The sequence below is a fragment of the Schistocerca cancellata genome, chromosome 11 (assembly GCF_023864275.1).
Source record: "Schistocerca cancellata isolate TAMUIC-IGC-003103 chromosome 11, iqSchCanc2.1, whole genome shotgun sequence".
NCBI lineage: Eukaryota > Metazoa > Arthropoda > Insecta > Orthoptera > Acrididae > Schistocerca > Schistocerca cancellata.
In genome coordinates this window covers 33,460,415-33,481,643 of record NC_064636.1, presented here as the reverse complement: position 1 = coordinate 33,481,643, position 21,229 = coordinate 33,460,415, and the positions used below count along the sequence as shown (strand labels likewise).

At 45.2% G+C, this 21,229-nt stretch overlaps 2 protein-coding genes across 8 annotated transcripts in view; one reads left to right on the top strand and one right to left on the bottom strand.

Moving 5' to 3' along the window:
- LOC126108922 (uncharacterized) overlaps positions 1-21,229 on the top strand; it is a 252,633-nt gene that overhangs the window by 35,851 nt on the left and 195,553 nt on the right. The window contains exon 1 of one of the 3 annotated variants that reach the window (XM_049914291.1): positions 8,628-8,672. The exons of 1 other annotated variant lie outside the window; for it this stretch is intronic. In XM_049914291.1, coding sequence (XP_049770248.1) covers positions 8,637-8,672 — 36 coding nt within the window. In that variant the 5' untranslated portion in view covers positions 8,628-8,636. Of the gene's footprint in view, positions 1-8,627; positions 8,673-9,425; positions 10,113-21,229 lie in introns of those variants that run through there. One more of the 3 variants, XM_049914290.1, reaches the window with a different exon arrangement.
- LOC126108920 (serine/threonine-protein kinase OSR1) overlaps positions 1-21,229 on the bottom strand; it is a 525,656-nt gene that overhangs the window by 366,692 nt on the left and 137,735 nt on the right. The window lies entirely within an intron of this gene.

Below are 21,229 nucleotides of genomic sequence, written 5' to 3'. Positions count from 1 at the left end.
GGCCTTCCTCTGAGTCGGTGTTGGCTCGAGGCGCACGAGAAAGACACGCCGCAGCGCGTACGTCACGAAGGTATTCCTGAACTCGCTCGAACAGCTCAGCACGCAAAATGCGTTTCTAAACCTGTTAACTCGCAGCTGGGCGTGTAAGTACTAACGAGAATTGCTTCTTCCACTGGAATCTGCTATTATGAAGTCTTACTGATTAACAGCACTACAGCAAAATTTAATTGAAGATCAATACTCCATATAAATGGTATAACGGCGTGTTTATAGCATTTAGTCTCTTCTGTTTAACAGTACTCATTACGTGCTGGAAGTGGTGCCTTATGTAACTGATAATCATTTTAGCACGATTTTATTTTATTGTACGCCAGTACAGCCGTAACAAATTATAAGTACGCCCATCGACTTCCCATCATTATAGGACTAAATAAAATGGTTCAAATGGCTCTGAGCACTATGCAACTTCTGAGGTCATCAGTCGCCTAGAACTTAGAACTAATTAAACGTAACTAACCTAAGGAGATCACCCACATCCATGCCCGAGGCGGGATTCGAACCTGCGACCGTAGCAGTCGCTCGGCTCCAGTCTGTAGCGCCTAGAACCGCACGGCCACTCCGGCCGGCATAGGACTAATAACAGTAAGATTCCATAATAGCGGATTCCAGTAGAAGATTGAGTTTTCGTTTGCACGAACGCTCCTAGTTACGAGAACAGGTGCAGAAAAGTAGTTTGTCCGCGGATTTGAGCGAGCGAGCGCGGGACTACCACCTTCGTGACGTACGCGCCGCAGCCTGTCTTTCTCGTAGGCCCCGTGCAACCAACTTGTGACGTCACGCTTTTCAGCTTGTCTGACACAATTCTTGAAAGCTCGGCTAAGCGTGCTGGGTCCACGGGAAATCAGCATTTATCTGAGAAGCTGCCCAGTAAAGGTCGTAGTTTTTATCGTGTGCTATCGAGTATTGCTAAGGATTTAAATACGCAGTCAAAAGTTATTCAATTCATCTGAAACAGTTATTCAGTCCCTGCCAGAGACGGCTGCCGGCACTCGTAAGACCTGTAGTGTCACGAACGCACCTCGGCCTCTCGGAGTTACAGTGAGTGACGTCATGCCACAGAGTAGCGCTCCTTTAAAATAGAACGAATCGTCCGCCATCTTTTACCCAACTCTGATAGTTCGGCAATGTTGTTCTAGTGACTGGTTAACCAATTCATGCAACTTTTTGCAGTATAATGTTTATTGTACAATTATCTATATATTGTGAAATACCTAAAGATTAGATGGGTAGATCACATAACCAATGAGGAGGTATTGAATAGAATTGTGGAGAAGAGGAGTTTAGGCACAACTTGACTAGAAGAAGGGATCGGTTGGTAGGACACGTTCTGAGGCATCAAGGGATCACCAATGTACGAGGTGCATTCAAGTTCTAAGGCCTCCGATTTTTTTTCTCCAGACTGGAAAGAGATAGAAACATGCGTATTGTTTTAAAATGAGGCCACGTTGATTGTCAATACGTCCCAGAGATGGCAGCACCGTACGGCAGATGGAATTTTACCGCCAGCGGCGAGAATGAGAACTGTTTTAAATACTTAAAATGGCGCCGTTTTCCTTACTCAAACAGCGTGCAATCATTCGTTTTCTGACTTAGCGTGGTGTGAAAGCAATTGAAATTCATCGACAGTTGAAGGAGACATGTGGTGACGGAGTTACGGATGTGTCGAAAGTGCGTTCGTGGGTGCGACAGTTTAATGAAGGCAGAACATCGTGTGACAACAAACCGAAACAACCTCGGGCTCGCACAAGCCGGTCTGACGACACGATCGAGAAAGTGGAGAGAATTGTTTTGGGGGATCGCCGAATGACTGTCGAACAGATCGCCTCCAGAGTTGGTATTTCTGTGGGTTCTGTGCACACAGTCCTGCATGACGACCTGAAAATGCAAAAAGTGCCATCCAGGTGGGTGCCACGAATGCTGACGGACGACCACACGGCTGCCCGTGTGGCACGTTGCCGAGCAATGTTGACGCGCAACGACAGCACGAATGGGACTTTCTTTTCGTCGGTTGTGACAATGGATGAGATGTGGATGCCATTTTTCAATCCAGAAACAAAGCGCCAGTCAGCTCAATGGAAGCACACAGATTCACTGCCACCAAAAAAATTTCGGGTAACCGCCAGTGGTGAAAAAATGATGGTGTCCACGTTCTGGGACAGCGAGGGCGTAATCCTTACCCATTGCGTTCCAAAGGGCACTACGGTAACAGGTGCATCCTACGAAAATGTTTTGAAGAACAAATTCCTTCCTGCACTGCAACAATAACGTCCGGGAAGGGCTGCGCGTGTGCTGTTTCACCGAGACAACGCATCCGCACATCGAGCTAACGTTACGCAACAGTTTCTTTCTGATAACAACTTTGAAGTGATTCCTCGTGCTCCCAACTCACCTGACCTGGCTCCTAGTGACTTTTGGATTTTTCCAACAATGAAAGACACTCTCCGTGGCCGCACATTCACCAGCCGTGCTGCTACTGCCTCAGCGATTTTCCAGTGGTCAAAACAGACTCCTAACAAGCCCTTCGCCGCTTCCATGGAATCATGGCGTCAGCGTTGTGAAAAATGTGTACGTCTGCAGGGCGATTACTTCGAGAAGTAACGCCAGTTTCATCGATTTCGGGTGAGTAGTTAATTAGAAAAAAAATCGGAGGCCTTAGAACTTTAATGCACCTCGTAGAATTGGAGGGCAGCGTGGAGGGTAAAAATCGTAGAGGGAGGCCAAGAGATGAATACACTAAGCAGATTCAGAAGGATGTAGGCTGCAATAGGTACTGGGAGATGAAGAAGCTTGCACAGGATAGAGTAGCATGGAGAGCTGCATCAAAACACTCTCAGGACTGAAGACCACAACAACAACAACATCTACTGGTAGTCTTAGTCGACCTTGAGTTGCTGACATAAGTTGGCCCTGTTTAAACGCGCGGTTATGCCCCCAGTATCATTTGCATCGAAATTATCATTACACTGTAATTATTAAACAAAAATATTGTGATTGCTAGCGAGGAAATCAATAATGCGGTGATTAGCATGTGATACCAAATGAAGATTTATTCAGAAAACAGGATGAGAAATATTTCTAGTCTAACATGACAATCCTGTACACTCGCTAACCTAACTAGCCTATCATTGGCACAATGTATCCTCTTTTCTCAACTACTTAAGTCAACACTGATCCCGCAAGTGACTGTATTGAAGTTCTGCCTGAGAGCGCCAGTCAAGGAGCTAGCGGAATACGAACTCATTTAGAATTACAGTGCCCTACTTTGGCTGATCATTTCTAATATCACCGTAATTCTTCGTGATGATTACGACGGTCGGTCCAGCCAACGTCGTGATGCCGTCTTTCCCGTGAGCGAGCTTGGCTTTAATCTGCAACGTGGACGTGGTTTGCGCCCGTAAACTCCTGTACGTAACTGTTCAATTGCGGAGTCCGTCACGAGTCGATACCCGAGCTACTTACACATATGCCAAGAGTAGGTGGTCGATTCAAGTGCGTGGCAGCAAAGGTTCACTTCACATTGCATATGAACACCACAAGTTAGCACAAACCTGTTTCTCTCCTCAGAGGAACAGATAATGCTACGTGTGTGGAGTCGTGTGCTCTACACTGTTCAGACTTGGAGAGTAACCACTGGACTCAAGCTACTTCTCTCTGCGCTCTCCAAGCAGCTGCTCCAGTCCACAGCCAACCCCGGAGTCCTCATTCAGATTTTTGCAAACGTGGCCGTTCGTCGCCGCACGGATAGGTGCGCGTTTGTACCCAACTACGACACAGAATTCTCTCGCGGTAACTGCTGCCGCCAAACTTTTAATATGTTTTTAAAATACAGGGTTATTACAAATGATTGAAGCGATTTCACAGCTCTACAATAACTTTATTATTTGAGATATTTTCACAACGCTTTCCACACACATACAAAAACCCAAAAAGTTTTTTTAGGCATTCACAAATGTTCAATATGTGCCCCTTTAGTGATTCGGCAGACATCAAGCCGATAATCGAGTTCATCCCACACTCGGCGCAGCATGTCCCTATCGATGAGTTCGAAAGCATCGTTGATGCGAGCTCGCAGTTCTGGCACGTTTCTCGGTAGAGGAGGTTTAAACACTGAATCTTTCACATATCCCCACAGAAAGAAATCGCATGGGGTTAAGTCGGGAGAGCGTGGAGGCCGGGACACGAATTGCTGATCGTGATCTCCACCACGACCGATCCGTCGGTTTTGCAATCTCCTGTTTAAGAAATGCCGAACATCACGATGGAAGTGTGGTGGAGCACCATCCTGTTGAAAGATGAAGTCGGCGCTGTCGGTCTCCAGTTGTGGCACGAGCCAATTTTCCAGCATGTCCAGATACACGTGTCCTGTAAGGTTTTTTTCGCAGAAGAAAAAGGGGCCGTAAACTTTAAAACGTGAGATTGCACAAAACACGTTAACTTTTGGTGAATTGCGAATTTGCTGCACGAATGCGTGAGGATTCTCTACCGCCCAGATTCGCACATTGTGTCTGTTCACTTCACCATTAAGAAAAAATGTTGCTTCACCACTGAAAACAAGTTTCGCACTGAACGCAATGTCTTCCACGAGCTGTTGCAACCGCGCCGAAAATTCAAAGCGTTTGACTTTGTCATCGGGTGTCAGGGCTTGTAGCAATTGTAAACGGTAAGGCTTCTGCTTTAGCCTTTTCCGTAAGATTTTCCAAACCGTCGGCTCTGGTACGTTTAGCTCCCTGCTTGCTTTATTTGTCGACTTCCGCGGGCCACGCGTGAAACTTGCCCGCACGCGTTCAACCGTTTCTTCGCTCACTGCAGGCCGACCCGTTGATTTCCCCTGAGGCATCCAGAAGCTTTAAACTGCGCATACCATCGCCGAATGGAGTTAGCAGTTGGTGAATCTTTGTTGAACTTCGTTCTGAAGTGTCGTTGCGCTGTTATGACTGACTGATGTGAGTGCATTTCAAGCACGACATACGCTTTCTCGGCTCCTGTCGCCATTTTGTCTCACTGCGCTCTCGAGCGCTCTGGCGGCAGAAACCTGAAGTGCGGCTTCAGACGAACAAAACTTTATGAGTTTTTCTACGTATCTGTAGTGTGTCGTGACCATATGTCAATGAATGGAGCTACAGTGAATTTATGAAATCGCTTCAATCATTTGTAATAGCCCTCTAATTGAAAATCCAGGATCGCTTCAATATCGTTTACTAGATGACCGGTTTCAGCACTCTGAAGGTGCCATCATCTGATCTGAAACGTGGATTAACAGGGGTGTATTATGCAAGAACATTACACTCATCCACGCTCCAGGCAGGATTCGATCCTGCGACCGCTCGGCCACAACGGCCGGCTTCGTTTTGCTTTCGTTGATGTTCATCTTATATCCTCCTTTCAAGACACTGTCCCTTCCGTTCAACTGCTCTTCCAAGTCCTTTGCTGTCTCTGACAGAATTACAATGTCATCGGCGAACCTCAAAGCTTTTATATCTTCTCCATGGATTTTAACTCCTACTCCAAACTTTTCTTTTGTTTCCTTTACTACTTGCTCAATGTACAGATTGAATAGAATCTGGGAGAGGCTACAACACTGTCTCACTCCCTTCCCAACCACTGCTTCCCTTTCATGTCCCTCGACTCTTTATAACTGCCATCTGCTTTCTGTAATAATTGTAAATAGCCTTTCGCTCCCTGTATTTTACCCCTGCCACATTCAGAATTTGAAAGAGAGTATTCCAGTCAACATTGTCAAAAGTTTTCTCTAAGTCTACAAATCCTAGAAATGTATGTTAGCGTTTCCTTAATCTATTTTCTAAGATAAGTCGTAGAGTCAGTATTGCTTCACGTGTTCCTACATTTCTACGGAATCCAAACTCATCTTCCCCCTAGTCGGTTTCGACCAGTTTTTCCATTCGTCTGTAAAAAATTCGTGTTAGTACATATTTTGCAGCCGTGAGTTATCGAACTGATAGTTTGGTAGTTTTCGCACCTGTTTTCTTTGGAATTCCAATTATTACATTCTTCTTGAAATCTGAGGGTATTTCGCCTGAAAACGTAGAGATTGAAACGTGTTTGATCTGACATTCTGTACTGAATAGTGGACGTCCCACTGTCAACTGTGAAAAGATGGACATGCAGAGACTTGGGACCATGGATTCGGGGGATCTGCGAACACCATCATCAGCTCTCACCAACTGAAATCGGGACTCATCTGAGCAGGCTACGGTTTTCGAGACATCTAGGGTCCAGAAGAGGCGCTGCAGGCGAAGTCGTGCTGTCAGCAATGGCACGCCCGGCCGCTGTGGCCGAGCGGTTCTGGGCGCTTAAGTCCGGAACCACGCTGCTGCTACGGTCGCAGGTTCGAATCCTGCCTCGGGTATGGATGTGTGTGATGTCCTTACGTTAGTTAAGTTTAAGTAGTTCTAATTTGTAGGGGAGTGATGACCTCAGATGTTAAATCCCATAGTGCTCAGAGCCTTTTGAACCGTTTTTTGAGCGAAGGCACCGCATCTCTCGTCTGCTGCCATAGCCGATTTTTTAAGGCAGATTTCGTCGTACTGTCCCAACGGAAATGTCTGTCATATGTCCCACATTGATTTCTGTGGTTATTTCGCGCAGTTTCGCTTGTCTGTTAGCACTAACAACTCTATGCAGGCACCACTACTGTCTACATCCACCTCTACATGATTACTCTGCAATTCACATTTAAGAGCTTCGCAGAGGTTTCATCGAACCACAATTATATTATCTCCCTACCATTCCACTCCCGAACAGCGCGCGGGAAAAACGAACACCTAAGCCTTTCTGTTCAAGCTCCGATTTCATTTATTTTATTTTGATGATCATCCCTACCTATGTAGGTTGGGCTCAACAAAATATTTTCGCATTCGGAAGACAAAGTTGCTGACTGAAATTTCGTAAATAGATCTCGCCGCGACGAAAAACGTCTTTTCTTTAACGACTTTCATCCCAACACGCGTATCGTATCTGCCATACTGTCTCCCCTATTACGTGATAATACTAAACGAGCTGCCCTTTTTTGCACCCTTTCGATGTCCTCCGACAATCCCACACCGCGCAGCAATATTCTAACAGAGGACGAACGAGTGTAGTGTAAGCTGTCCCTTTAGTGGACTTGTTGCATCTTCCAAGTGTCCTGCCAATGAAATGCAACCTTTGGCTCGCCTTCCCCACAATATTGTCTATGTGGTCTTTCCAACTGAATTTGTTCGTAATTTTAACACCCAGGTACTTAGTTGAATTGACAGCCTTGAGAATTGTACTATTTATCGAGTAATCGAATTCCAACGGATTTCTTTTGGAACTCGTGTGGATCACCTCACACTTTTCGTTATTTAGCGTCAACTGCCACCTGCCACACCGTACAACAATCTTTTCTAAATCGCTTTGCAACTGATACTGGTCTTCGGATGACCTTACTAGACGGTAAATTACAGCATCATCTGCGAACAACCTAAGAGAGCTGCTCAGATTGTCACCCAGGTCATTTATATAGATCAGGAACAGCAGAGGTCCCAGGACGCTTCCCTGGGGAACACCTGATATCACTTCAGTTTTACTCGACGATTTGCCGTCTATTACTACGAACTGCGACCTTCCTGACAGGAAATCACGAATCCAGTCGCACAACTGAGACGATACCCCGTAGGCCCGCAGCTCGATTAGAAGTCGCTTGTGAGGAACGGTGTCAAAAGCTTTCCGGAAATCTAGAAATACGGAATCAACTTGAGATCCCCTGTCGATAGCGGCCATTGCTTCGTGCGAATAAAGAGCTAGCTGCGTTGCAAAAGAACGATGTTTTCTGTAACCGTGCTGATTACGTATCAATAGATCGTTCCCTTCGAGGTGATTCATAATGTCTGAATACAGTATATGCTCCAAAGCCCTACTGCAAACCGACGTCAGTGATATAGGTCTGTAGTTCGATGGATTACTCATACTACCCTACTTAAACACTGGTGCGACCTGCGCAATTTTCCAATCTGTAGATACAGATCTATCGGTGAGCGAGCGGTTGTATATGATTGCTAAGTAGGGAGCTATTGTATCAGCGTAATCTGAAAGTAACCTAATCGGTATACAATCTGGACCTGAAGACTTGCCCATATCAAGCGATTTGAGTTGCTTCACAACCCCTAAGGTATGTACTTCTAAGAAACTTGTGCTAGCAGCCGATCGTGTTTCAAATTCTGGAAGATTCCATTCGTCTTCCCTGGTGATGATGGAATTTCAGAAAACTGCGTTTCAATAACTCCGCTTTAGCGGCACAGTCGTCGGTAACAGTACCATCGGCACTGCGCAGCGAAGGTATTTGACTGCGTCTTGCCGCTTGTGTACTTAACATACGATCATAATTTCTTCGGATTTTCTACCAAATTTCGAGACTATGTTTCGTTGTGGAACCTATTAAAGGCATCTCGCATTGAAGTCCGTGCCAAATTTCGCGCGTCTGTAAATTTTAGCCAGTCTTCGGGATTTCGCGTTCTTCTGAACTTCGCATGCTTTTTCCGTTGCCTCATGCTTTTTCCGTTGCCTCTGCAACAGCGTTCGGACCTGTTTTGTGTACCATGGGGGATCAGTTCTATCTCTTACCAGTGTATAAGGTATGATTCTCTCAATTGCTGTTGCTACTATATCTTTGAATTTGAGCCATATCTCGTCTACATTTGCATAATGAGGGAAGAAAAAGACACTGTTGGCTGCACACGCGGCACGTGGCAGAACTGCGTTGCAGCGAGTGGCAGAGCCGGCCGAGTGGGGCTGGAGGTGACAGGAGGGTTCTCTGAGCCTCTCCACTAGAGCTGGCGCTCCTCCGACCCTCCTCTTGCTCACAGGGCCGCAGCACGTCAACAAACCCGTCCGCGTGCATCGAGCTCGTTGCCTCAATTACCGACATTAATATGCGCCGCCGACTACTTGAATTGCCTCCTCACGGAGGAACACAAATGGTTTCTTCGCCTTCCTTTTTCTTTTATTGTCCTGCTGCGCTGTTGAGTACACGTGAACTCGCTGCAGCCGAACGCAATAAAGAAAACAAAAACACCAATCGTGTGCAGAGAGACCGACGCCAGTACCATCTAGCGGCAGAGGAACAGCACGACTCACCTCTCGATGTGGCTCTGCCATCTATGGGCCACGCGCAGCAACTACGGTGGCGGATGCTGTTCATGTTTCGTGGTCTGCCACCTGGTGGCTTACCGCTCAAACTAAAAAGGCCGGGCGACTACGCCAGTGCTGCAGTGACTTTCGACGTAGCTCTGCCATCTATTGAGCTGCCACTGCAACTACGACGGCGTGGATAAATACCGTTCACGTGACACGTTCTGAGTACTGTGAAACAGAGGAAAACTACTTGAACAGAGGAAAACTGCTTGACCTGCCTTAAGGCTGCGCCTTCTGTTAAGCCGGTTTCAACACAGGCAACAAAAGTATCGCCACTGCTAATGTCGAACTGCAGTTGCTTTGTAGTTGCATGTGTGAACTCATAGTTTTCGGTGGCGCCATTTAAGAAGCGCAACTTTTGTCACGTCACAAAAAGTTGAACTTGGCTCTACTTTGTTGCCCCATTTTGCCTTCTCCACAATCGAATAACGTCATTCGATTGCTACCTCGCGGCTGTATTCAAACCTATCTAGTGCGTATTCGTTCGCAGATAGTGCTTTTGTTTGTGCTTTTGCTATTAATATGTCGAAAAAGTGATCAATAGCGACAATTATGAGAATCTTGGAGGTGTATCAAGAACGAGAATGCCTTTGGAACCACAAACGCGAATCATACAAAGACAGAAATTTCAGAGACGCTGCATTAATTGAAATAGTAAACAGTATGCGTGAATATGTACCTGGAATTGATGTAGCTACAACAAAATTAAAAAATTCGAAGCATTCGAAATGCTTACATGAATGAACATAAAAAAAGTACTGAAATCACTTAAGAGTGGTGCGTCAACAGACGGTATTTATAAACCAAGCCTTGCTTGGTTTGAAGCTGCACACCGGTTCTTAAAACATGTAGTCGAGACAAGAGAGACGAAAAACAGTTTGGTAAGTAATATTTTACATTTATTATGATTCCAAAACTTCTTATTTAGTAACATGTACAGCCGTTTAATCAGCTGAGACAGCTGCAAACTGCGCAATGACGAAGAATTTGTGGCGTCCTGTGTGAACGTTAGCTCACAGCGCCACTCCAGAATGACTTGACTTCTGGCGATACTTCCGTTGCGTGTGTGAAACCGGCTTTAGGCATAAACTGCAATTAGCACGGCGCTCTATTTAAGAAATGCTAAAGCAGATTCTTTCTTCCACATTGTGGTTGTGCACAGTGCACAACAGGCATTTTTATACACAGTAAAATGTCTCAACAGGACATCTTCAACTTTTCTAGTCCTGTATTCCTCAGTTGCGCGTAATATTACGGTCCACAAGTAAAAATTATCAATATACCGTAATATGTCTCAATAGAAATTTAATATCTAACATGTTTCGATTATTATCAATGTTATGTAATTTCTCTCCCGCTGCGAATGTACGCTTCTGATTCTTTTAGTGACCACAATTAATTTTAATTTCAAAGGTGTAGACTTACAGAAAGCTTTTGACAGTGTTGACTGGAATACTCTCTTTCAAATTATGAAGGTGGCAGGGGTAAAATACAGGGAGCGAAAGGCTATTTACAATTTGAACAGAAACCAGATGGCAGTTATAAGAGTCGAGGGGTACGAAAGGGAAGCAGTGGTTGGGAAGGCAGTGAGACAGGGTTGTAGCCCATCCCCGATGTTATTCAATCTGTATATTGAGCAAGCAGTAACGGAAACAAAAGAAAAATTCAGAGCAGGTATTAAAATCCATGGAGAAGAAATAAAATCTTTGAGGTTTGCCGATGACATTGTAATTCTGCTAGAGACAGCAAAGGACCTGGAAGAGCAACTGAATGGAATGGACAGTGTCTTGAAAGGAGGATATAAGATGAACATCAACAAAAGCAAAACGAGGATAATGGAATGTAGTCCAATTAAGTCGGGTGATGATGAGGGAATTAGATTAGGAAATGAGACACTTAAAGTAGTAAAGGAGTTTTGCTATTTGGGGAGTAAAATAACTGATGATGGTCGAAGTAGAGAGGATATAAAATGTAAACTGGCGATAGCAAGGAAAGCGTTTCTGAAGAAGAGAAACTTGTTAATATCGAGTATAGATTTAAGTGTAAAGAAGTCTTTTCTGAAAGTATTTGTATGGAGTGTAGCTATGTATGGAAGTGAAATGTGGACGATAAATAGTTCGGACAAGAAGAGAATAGAAGCTTTCGAAATGTGGTGCTACAGAAGAATACTGAAGATTACATGGGTAGATCACATAACTAAAGAGGAAGTATTGAATAGAATTGGGGAGAAGAGGAGTTTGTGGCACAACTTGACTAGAAGAAGGGATCGGTTGGTAGGACATGTTCTGAGGCATCAAGGGATCACGAATTTAGTATTGGAGGGCAGTGTGGAGGGTAAAAATCGTAGAGGGAGACCAAGAGATGAATACACTAAACAGATTCAGAAGGATGTAGGTTGCAGTAGGCACTGGGAGATGAAGAAGCTTGCAAAGGATAGAGTAGCATGGAGAGCTACATCAAACCAGTCTCAGGACTGAAGACCACAACAACAACAATTACAAATTCACAATTTTCGGACTTTTTCCTTCGGTTGTACCGTAAAACGCTGCTTCCTTCCACATTTCATGACTCTAGGTGAACGGGAAGTACCTTATAGATTTTAATGACTGAGTTTGCGAATATCAAAGTATGTGACACAAACGGCCTTATCTTTTGATTGCATTAGCTAAGGAGCTTGCACCACCACGGGACTATAGACCCTATTATGTTGATACGTCAACCCATTCTTGCCAAAAAGGAGTCTTAACACATGGATGGACAGACAGTTTAATCGGTTAATAAATGACATTTTTTTTCGTGTGATGTGATGTCAAATTCACAATTTTCGGTTTCTCCTTTGTTTGTATTGTGAAACCTTGCTTCGAGCCACATTTCATGATGCTAGATCAGCCGGAAGAACCCTATAGCTTTTGCTGAGTGGGTTTGGGAGTATCAAAATTGACACAAATGCGCGTATATTTTGATTACATTGTCTCAGCAGAGACCATAGACATAGTATGAGACATAAATTTCAACATAATACGTCCTCCCAATCCTGAGAAAATGGAGTGTTAAGGGGACCACACCCTGCCCATGTAACCCATGTTAATTTAGGCAAGTATTTGACCCATTTCTGAAAAAAACTGTTTGATGCAGGACCTTAATATTTTTACTGTATATTACATGATGCTAATTGAGTCAACTGTACGAAAATCTACTTTATCCATGTTATAGTTTTTAAGAAATCCTTTTTTAAATTTATTAACAAAAATATTAACTTTTTTCTGCAGAAAATATTTTTTTGTAAACTTCCTAATGGGGGAATATTAATGGATGTAGTACCAGAGGTGGCTTTTTATGTTATGCAGAGTCTCTGATAATTTCATTCATTTATCTATGATAGTTTCTGATATATAATGGGGCATATGTACTGAACATTTTAGTTGGTCGGAAATTGACTTTAAAGAAAAAATTTTTGTAATTTAAATCTTACAATTAATTAAAACTGTTCTGGTGCATATGATGGCCCTTCTTTGGCTTCTAGCAGGTCTTCCAGCTTCTTTTTCACCTTCCTGGATGTCTGTCTTGCTTTCTTGGCCATATTAGATGTAGACCTGTCTACATCGACTATCCTCATTTTATCGCAATGTTGCACCCAGTGATCGTATTTTCACCAGGATTAATTTCCAACTTTTTCAGTACCCAACACTTTCCAATATTACCACAAATGAATGTAATAACAACATAATGGACTCCTAGGTTCATTGTATGCGTCCCTACAAATGCAGTTTTAGGAAGGCAGTTCCAATTATGCTGTTGAAACATTCATTTTGGGGTCTGTGTCTGCGCATGCAGACATTTCCTTAGAAGGGCAGGACGAGCCAAGTCTCTGAAAATAGGTTTAATTGCTGTAATAACAGCAGCAGGAAGAGAATGCTGCTAAGAATAAGATTCTCCAGTTGCCTGAGCCCTATTGTATTTGCACCACGAATTTTCTCCTGATGGACACAATCCATGACATCAGTAGAGGACTTGTGGAAAAATATGGCCCAAACATCTCTCTTCATTGCCTCCAGATTTTCTTTATTTCTCTTAATTGCCTACCCATAGTATACCTGCAAGTTTTCTATTTCAGTTTTAGTTAACCGACCCTGTCCGGTCAACAATTTTCCATGTTCTAATTTTTTTCCTCTCATATCAACAGTTAGTTTTCTCAGCCTTGTTCCCAGATGTTTTTGAACATGGCCTACACATTCTGTTTTGTTAATAATGGCATCTCCATATGGCTTAGAGTTGGCAGTGGGTGACAGAAAAGTGGGTGTGGCACATAAACACACGTGGTGGGAAAATGCTCGAAAAAAATTTTTTTCATCAAAATTCTTTTCAGAGTACTTAAATGAAATCTTAATCTATCGAAATATGGTGAAAACCGAAAATCGATTTTTTTCGACCCGAACCACGGTGTGGTCCCCTTAACAGATGGATGGACAAATAGACAGTCAGTTGACAAATGAGGAAAAAAAAATTTTCGTGTAATAAAATTACAAATTAACAATTGTCGGATTTGCCTGTGGTTTTACAGTGAAACCTTGCTTCTTGTCAAATATCATGATTCTAGGTCAACGGGATGTACACAGTAGGTTTTGATGAGTGAGTCTGTGAGTATCAAAATATGTGACATAAATGGCCGTATGTTTTTACTCGATTGAATTAGAAGCTTCGGTTTTTTTCACCGCCAAGGGACAGTAGAAGTTAGTATGTCACATAAATTTCAAAACTACATGTCCACCCACTCCTGAGAAAAAGGACTTTTAACAGTCGGTCAGACAGACAGACAATTAACAATGTGATCCTATACGGGTTTTCTTTCTTGCCGAGTGAGGTATAGAACCCAAAAATATCAACGCAAGTCGACCGAATTGGTTTGACGACGAATATTTGTGTTTCACGCCGAAGCTGCACAAGACTTGCGAAACAGGGTGTAGCTGCCCTTGAGGCGCTCCCTAGCGAGTGACGTGTGTGTGTGTGTGTGTGTGTGTGTGTCGCAGTGACAGCTCGCCTTTTACAAGGGTCACTGGCAATTATTAGCGAACCGTTGCAGCTGGCACGCAATGCCGTTTTGTTTACAAACAACTCCAGCTGATGCAATAGCCACACTCCATTCATGCCGACACGCTCAATGTAAAGGTTGCGACCTCGACACGAGATGTCCGCAGTCGCTGTTATTTCTGCACTTTAATCACTATTTTGGCCTCAGCGTAATAAGACCTTAGAGTCGCCCTATCTGGAAACTGATATTATTAGCCCCGAAGGACCTTTTGTCAAATAAAAAAAAATTATCTCCCGTCTCCACGTCCAATTAGAAGGATCGTAGTGACTGTAGGAGATCTCCAAGAACACGCTTTAAAATTATGATTCTGTAATACGCTACGTTCTTAGTTATTTATGCAACGCATAATCAGCTGATTTAAGTGTCAGGAAGTCATTTCTGAAAGTGTTCGTATGGAGTGTAGCCATGTATGGAAGTGAAACGTGGACGATAAATACACTCCTGGAAATTGAAATAAGAACACTGTGAATTCATTGTCCCAGGAAGGGGAAACTTTATTGACACATTCCTGGGGTCAGATACATCACATGATCACACTGACAGAACCACAGGCACATAGACACAGGCAACAGAGCCTGCACAATGTCGGCACTAGTACAGTGTATATCCACCTTTCGCAGCAATGCAGGCTGCTATTCTCCCATGGAGACGATCGTAGAGATGCTGGATGTAGTCCTGTGGAACGGCTTGCCATGCCATTTCCACCTGGCGCCTCAGTTGGACCAGCGTTCGTGCTGGACGTGCAGACCGCGTGAGACGACGTTTCATCCAGTCCCAAACATGCTCAATGGGGGACAGATCCGGAGATCTTGCTGGCCAGGGTAGTTGACTTACACCTTCTAGAGCACGTTGGGTGGCACGGGATACATGCGGACGTGCATTGTCCTGTTGCAACACCAAGTTCCCTTGCCGGTCTAGGAATGGTAGAACGATGGGTTCGATGACGGTTTGGATGTACCGTGCACTATTCAGTGTCCCCTCGACGATCACCAGTGGTGTACGGCCAGTGTAGGAGATCGCTCCCCACACCGTGATGCCGGGTGTTGGCCCTGTGTGCCTCGGTCGTATGCAGTCCTGATTGTGGCGCTCACCTGCACGGCGCCAAACACGCATACGACCATCATTGGCACCGAGGCAGAAGCGACTCTCATCGCTGAAGACGACACGTCTCCATTCGTCCCTCCATTCACGCCTGTCGCGACACCACTGGAGGCGGGCTGCACGATGTTGGGGCGTGAGCGGAAGACGGCCTAACGGTGTGCGGGACCGTAGCCCAGCTTCATGGAGACGGTTGCGAATGGTCCTCGCCGATACCCCAGGAGCAACAGTGTCCCTAATTTGCTGGGAAGTGGCGGTGCGGTCCCCTACGGCACTGCGTAGGATCCTACGGTCTTGGCGTGCATCCGTGCGTCGCTGCGGTCCGGTCCCAGGTCGACGGGCACGTGCACCTTCCGCCGACCACTGGCGACAACATCGATGTACTGTGGAGACCTCACGCCCCACGTGTTGAGCAATTCGGCGGTACGTCCACCTGGCCTCCCGCATGCCCACTATACGCCCTCGCTCAAAGTCCGTCAACTGCACATACGGTTGACGTCCACGCTGTCGCGGCATGCTACCAGTGTTAAAGACTGCGATGGAGCTCCGTATGCCACGGCAAACTGGCTGACACTGACGGCAGCGGTGCACAAATGCTGCGCAGCTAGCGCCATTCGACGGCCAACACCGCGGTTCCTGGTGTGTCCGCTGTGCCGTGCGTGTGATCATTGCTTGTACAGCCCTCTCGCAGTGTCCGGAGCAAGTATGGTGGGTCTGACACACCGGTGTCAATGTGTTCTTTTTTCCATTTCCAGGAGTGTATTTATGCAATGAATAACCAACTGATTTAAGTGTCAGGAAGTCATTTCTGAAAGTGTTCGTTTGGAGTGTAGCCATGTATGGAAGTGAAACATGGACGATAAATAGTTTTAGACAAGAAGAGAATAGAAGCTTTCGAAATGTGGTGCTACAGAAGAATGCTCAAGATTAGATGGGTAGATCAAGTAACTAATGAGGAGGTATTGTATAGAATTGGGGAGAAGAGGAGTTTGTGGCACAACTTGACCAGAAGAAGGGATCGGTTGGTAGGACACGTTCTGAGGAATCAAGGGATCACCAATTTAGTATTGGAGGGCAGCGTGGAGGGTAAAAATTGTAGAGGGAGACCAAGAGATGAATACACTAAGCAGATTCGGAAGGATGTAGGTTGCAGTAGGTACTGGGAGAAGAAGAAGCTTGCACAGGATAGAGTAGCATGGAGAGCTGCATCAAACCAGTCCCAGAACTGAAGACCACAACAACAACAATCAACTACGGCTGTTAACGATGGTAAGAGACATGTTAGTTTGAAAAATGTGCAATGAAGTTTTAATAAAATCTCACAATTAAGGTACTTCACATACACAAAATGCAATTTTTTTTACTCAGATAAGTCTTCGTTTTCCAATATATCTGCCGCAACGACATATTTTTAAAATTGTAAAATTTTATTCCTACAAGGTGTACAACTTTGCTTCCGCCGTTTTTGCCCAACATTTGAGGCTTTAATGAAACAAATTGGTTACACATGTATCATTCAAAGTATTTTACATCGCTGGCCACTACTTTGTCCCGTCTTTCAGGCAGTGTTCGATCCCGCGTCGAAAAAATTGTTCATCTTTGGAAGCGATTCTCGAATCGATCGGCCGGCTGGAGTGGCCGAGCGGTTCTAGGCGCTATAGTCTGCCTTGGGCATGAATGTGTGTGTTGTCCATAGGTTAGTTAGGTGTAAGTAGTTCTAAGTTCTAGGGGACTGATGACCTCAGATGTTCAGTCCCATAGTGCTCAGAGCCATTTGCACCATTTTTTCAATCGATCCAATTTGTGACTTCTTCATGAGATCGGAAGTGTTGGTCAGCCAGGCCATACCCCCTTGATCTAAACAGGTGATGGTCAGAGCGAGCAATGTGTGGAGAATACGGCGGGTGGGGTAGACCTTCCCATCTTAACGTTTCCCTTTTGACCTCTTTTGCAACGTGGGGTCGAGCGTTGTCGTGCTGAAAAGTCACTTTATCGTGCCTCTCGCTGTATTGTGGCCATTTTTCTTTTAATTCTCTGCTCAAACGCATTAATTGCGTTCAATAATGAGCATCTGTGATTGTTTCACTCGGTTTTAACACCTCACAGTACACGATGCCGAGCTGGTCCCACCAGATGCAGAGCACGATCTTGGAGCCGTGAATATTTGGTTTGGCCGTCGACGTGGAGACGTGGCCGGGATATCCCCGTGATTTTTTGCGTTTAGGGTTAACGTAATGAACCCATTTTTCGTCCCCGGTCACAATGCGATGCAGAAATCCCTTCCGTTTTCGCCTCTGAAGCAACTGTTCACAAACTCACAAATGCCGTTCAACTTCTCTCGGTTTCAGCTCACACGGGACCCAAGTTCCTTCTTTCTGAATAGTGCCCGTAGCCTTGAGACGTTTTGAAATGGCTTGCTGTGTCACTCCCACTAATCGCGCCAATTCTTCTCCGATTGTAAATCGGTCATGCCTCTCTAGTGGCGGGCGTTATGATCGTCATTTTTATCTGTTTTGCGTCGTTCCCTTAGTTGCTCTACGTTACGTACTTCCGCGGATTATTTGTGAGTCGCTATGGAAAACCAGACGATTTATGTCGGTAGTGAGTGCGATGTCTGGTGTTCTTGACGTTTCTACGGCAGATTCTCTCACATGGAAAAATCTAATTCCATGTGTATCTAGCGTAGAAAATCGTTTCACTTTTTGTCGGAAATATAGAGTACTACTGGACGAGGGCCGGCCACGGTGGTCTAGCGGTTCTAGGCGCTCAGTCCGGAACCGCGTGACTGCTACGGTCGCAGGTTCGAATCCTGCCTCGGGCATGGATGTGTGTGATGTCCTTAGGTTGGTTAGGTTTACGTAGTTCTAAGTTCTAGGGGACTGATGACCACAGCAGTTGAGTCCCATAGTGCTCAGAGCCATTTGAACTATTTTTTACTGGACGAGGAAAGGAGTGGTGCGAAGTGTGTAAAACTTCGTGTGTGTAAAACTTCATTAAGAAGTGTTTCGATGCTGAAATACCGTGAAAATTTCATTGCAGACAGTGCGGAAAACTGAGTACCAGGGCCGGCCGGAGTGACCGTGCGGTTCTAGGCGCTACAAAAAAAATGGCTCTGGGCACTATGGGACTTAACTTCTGAGGTCATCAGTCCCCTAGAACTTAGAACTACTTAAACCTAACTAACCTAAGGACATCACATACATCCATGTCCGAGGCAGGATTCGAACCTTCGACCGTAGCGGTCGCGCGGTTCCAGACTGTAGCGTCTAGAACCGCTCGGCCACCTCGGCCGGCTAGGCGCTACAGTCTGGAGCCGAGCGACTGCTACGGTCGCAGGTTCGAATCCTGCCTCGGACATGGATGTGTGTGATATCCTTAGGTCAGATAGGTTTAATTAGTTCTAAGTTCTAGGGGACTGGTGACCACAGAAGTTAAGTCGCATAGTGCTCAGAGCCATTTGAACCATTTGAGTACCAGGAAGAATACATGGTTCGACTCTTCCAAATTATCCATCCGGACCGACGTAATTCTTCTATCTTGCTGGATTCGAGATTACACCTCGCAAGCAACAGCATCGGAAACTGACTTCCCTGCTGCTACCGTGTGCGACTATTACCGCTTTTGCAGAGAAGTGTGTTAAGTGGTAGTCACGAACGACAGTGGAGCTATTGGTGGTCCGAGTAAAGTTGTTGAAGTGGACGAATCTCACATAGCAAGAAGGAAGAACCATAGAGAACGACCTTCAAAGAGTGAATTCGAACATATTAGGCTATTTGGTGGAATAGAAAGAGAGTCCCGGAAGTGTTTCGTTGCCACAATATCGTCCACGGACAAGGTCACTTTAGTGCGTCTGCTAAAGGACTCCATACCACCTCGTAGTAAAGTCATTACCGACGGGTTTCAATCCAACATGACACTCAAAGCAGAAGGATTCGACCACGAGCTCGTCAACCTCTCTGTAGACTTCGTGTCTTTGGATGGCCCCAGTGTGCACACGCAGAATATCGGGCGGCTGTGGGAATCTGTGAAGTCTTCCATTATATCTACATCTACATCGATACTCCGCAAGCCACCTGACGGTGTGTGGCGGAGGGTACCCTGAGTACCTCTATCGGTTCTCCCTTCTATTCCAGTCTCGTTCGTGGAAGGAAAGATTGTCGGTAAGCCTCTGTGTGGGCTCTAATCTCTCTGATTTTATCCTCATGGTCTCTTCGCGAGATATACGTAGGAGGAAGCAATATACTGCTTGACTCCTCGGTGAAGGTATGTTCTCGAAACTTTGACAAAAGCCCGTACCGAGCTACTGACCGTCTCTCCTGCAGAGTCTTCCACTGGAGTTTATCTATCATCTCCGTAACGCTTTCGCGATTACTAAATGATCCTGTAACGAAGCGCGCTGCTCTCCGTTGGATCTTCTCTATCTCTTCTATCAACCCAATCTGGTACGGATCCCACACCGCTGAGCAGTATTCAAGCAGTGGGCGAACAAGTGTACTGTAACCTACTTCCTTTATTTTCGGACTGCATTTCCTTAGGATTCTTCCAATGAATCTCAGTCTGGCATATGCTTTACCGACGATCAACTTTATATGGTCATTCCATTTTAAATCACTCCTAATGCGTACTCCCAGATAATTTATGGAATTAACTGCTTCCAGTTGCCGACCTGCTATTTTGTAGCTAAATGATAAGGGATCTACCTTTCTATGTATTCGCAGCACATTACACTTGTCTACATTGAGATTCAATTGCCATTCCCTGCACCATGCGTCAATTCGCTGCAGATCCTCCTGCATTTCAGTACAATTTTCCATTGTCACAACCTCTCGATATACTACGGCATGATCCGCAGAAAGCCTCACTGAACTTCCGATGTCATCCACAAGGTCATTTATGTATATTGTGAATAGCAACGGTCCTACGACACTCCCCTGCGGCACACCTGAAATCACTCTTAATTCGGAAGACTTCTCTCCATTGAGAATGACATGCTGCGTTCTGTTATCTAGGAATTTTTCAATCCAATCACACAATTGGTCTGATAGTCCATATGCTCTTACTTTGTTCATTAAACGACTGTGGGGAACTGTATCGAACGCCTTGCGGAAGTCAAGAAACACGGCATCTACCTGGGAACCCGTGTCTATGGCCCTCTGAGTCTCGTAGACGAATAGCGCGTGCTGGGTTTCACGCGACCGTCTTTTTCGAAACCCGTGTTGATTCCTACAGAGTAGATTTCTAGTTTCCAGAAAAGTCATTATACTCGAACATAGTACGTGTTCCAAAATTCTACAACTGATCGACGTTAGAGATATAGGTCTATAGTTCTACACATCTGTTCGACGTCCCTTCTTGAAAACGGGGATGACCTGTGCCCTTTTCCAATCCTTTGGAACGCTACGCTCTTCTAGAGACCTACGGTACACCGCTACAAGAAGGGGGGGGCAAGTTCCTTCGCGCGCCGGTCGCGGTGGTCTAGCGGTTCTGGCGCTGTAGTCCGGAACCGCGGGACTGCTACGGTCGCAGGCTCGATTCCTGCCTCGGGCATGGGTGTGTCTGATGTCCTTAGGTTAGTTAGGTTTAAGTAGTTCTAAGTTCTAGGGGACTTATGACCTAAGATGTTGAGTCCCATAGTGCTCAGAGCCATTTGAACCATTTTTCCTTCGCGTACTCTGTGTAAAATCGAACTGCTATCCCATCAGGTCCAGCGGCCTTTCCTCTTTTGAGCGATTTTAATTGTTTGTTTAATAGAGAAGGTCGTCCAGGAGAGAGAGACGGACTACACTTGTTTCAGTACCTGTATTTCCACAA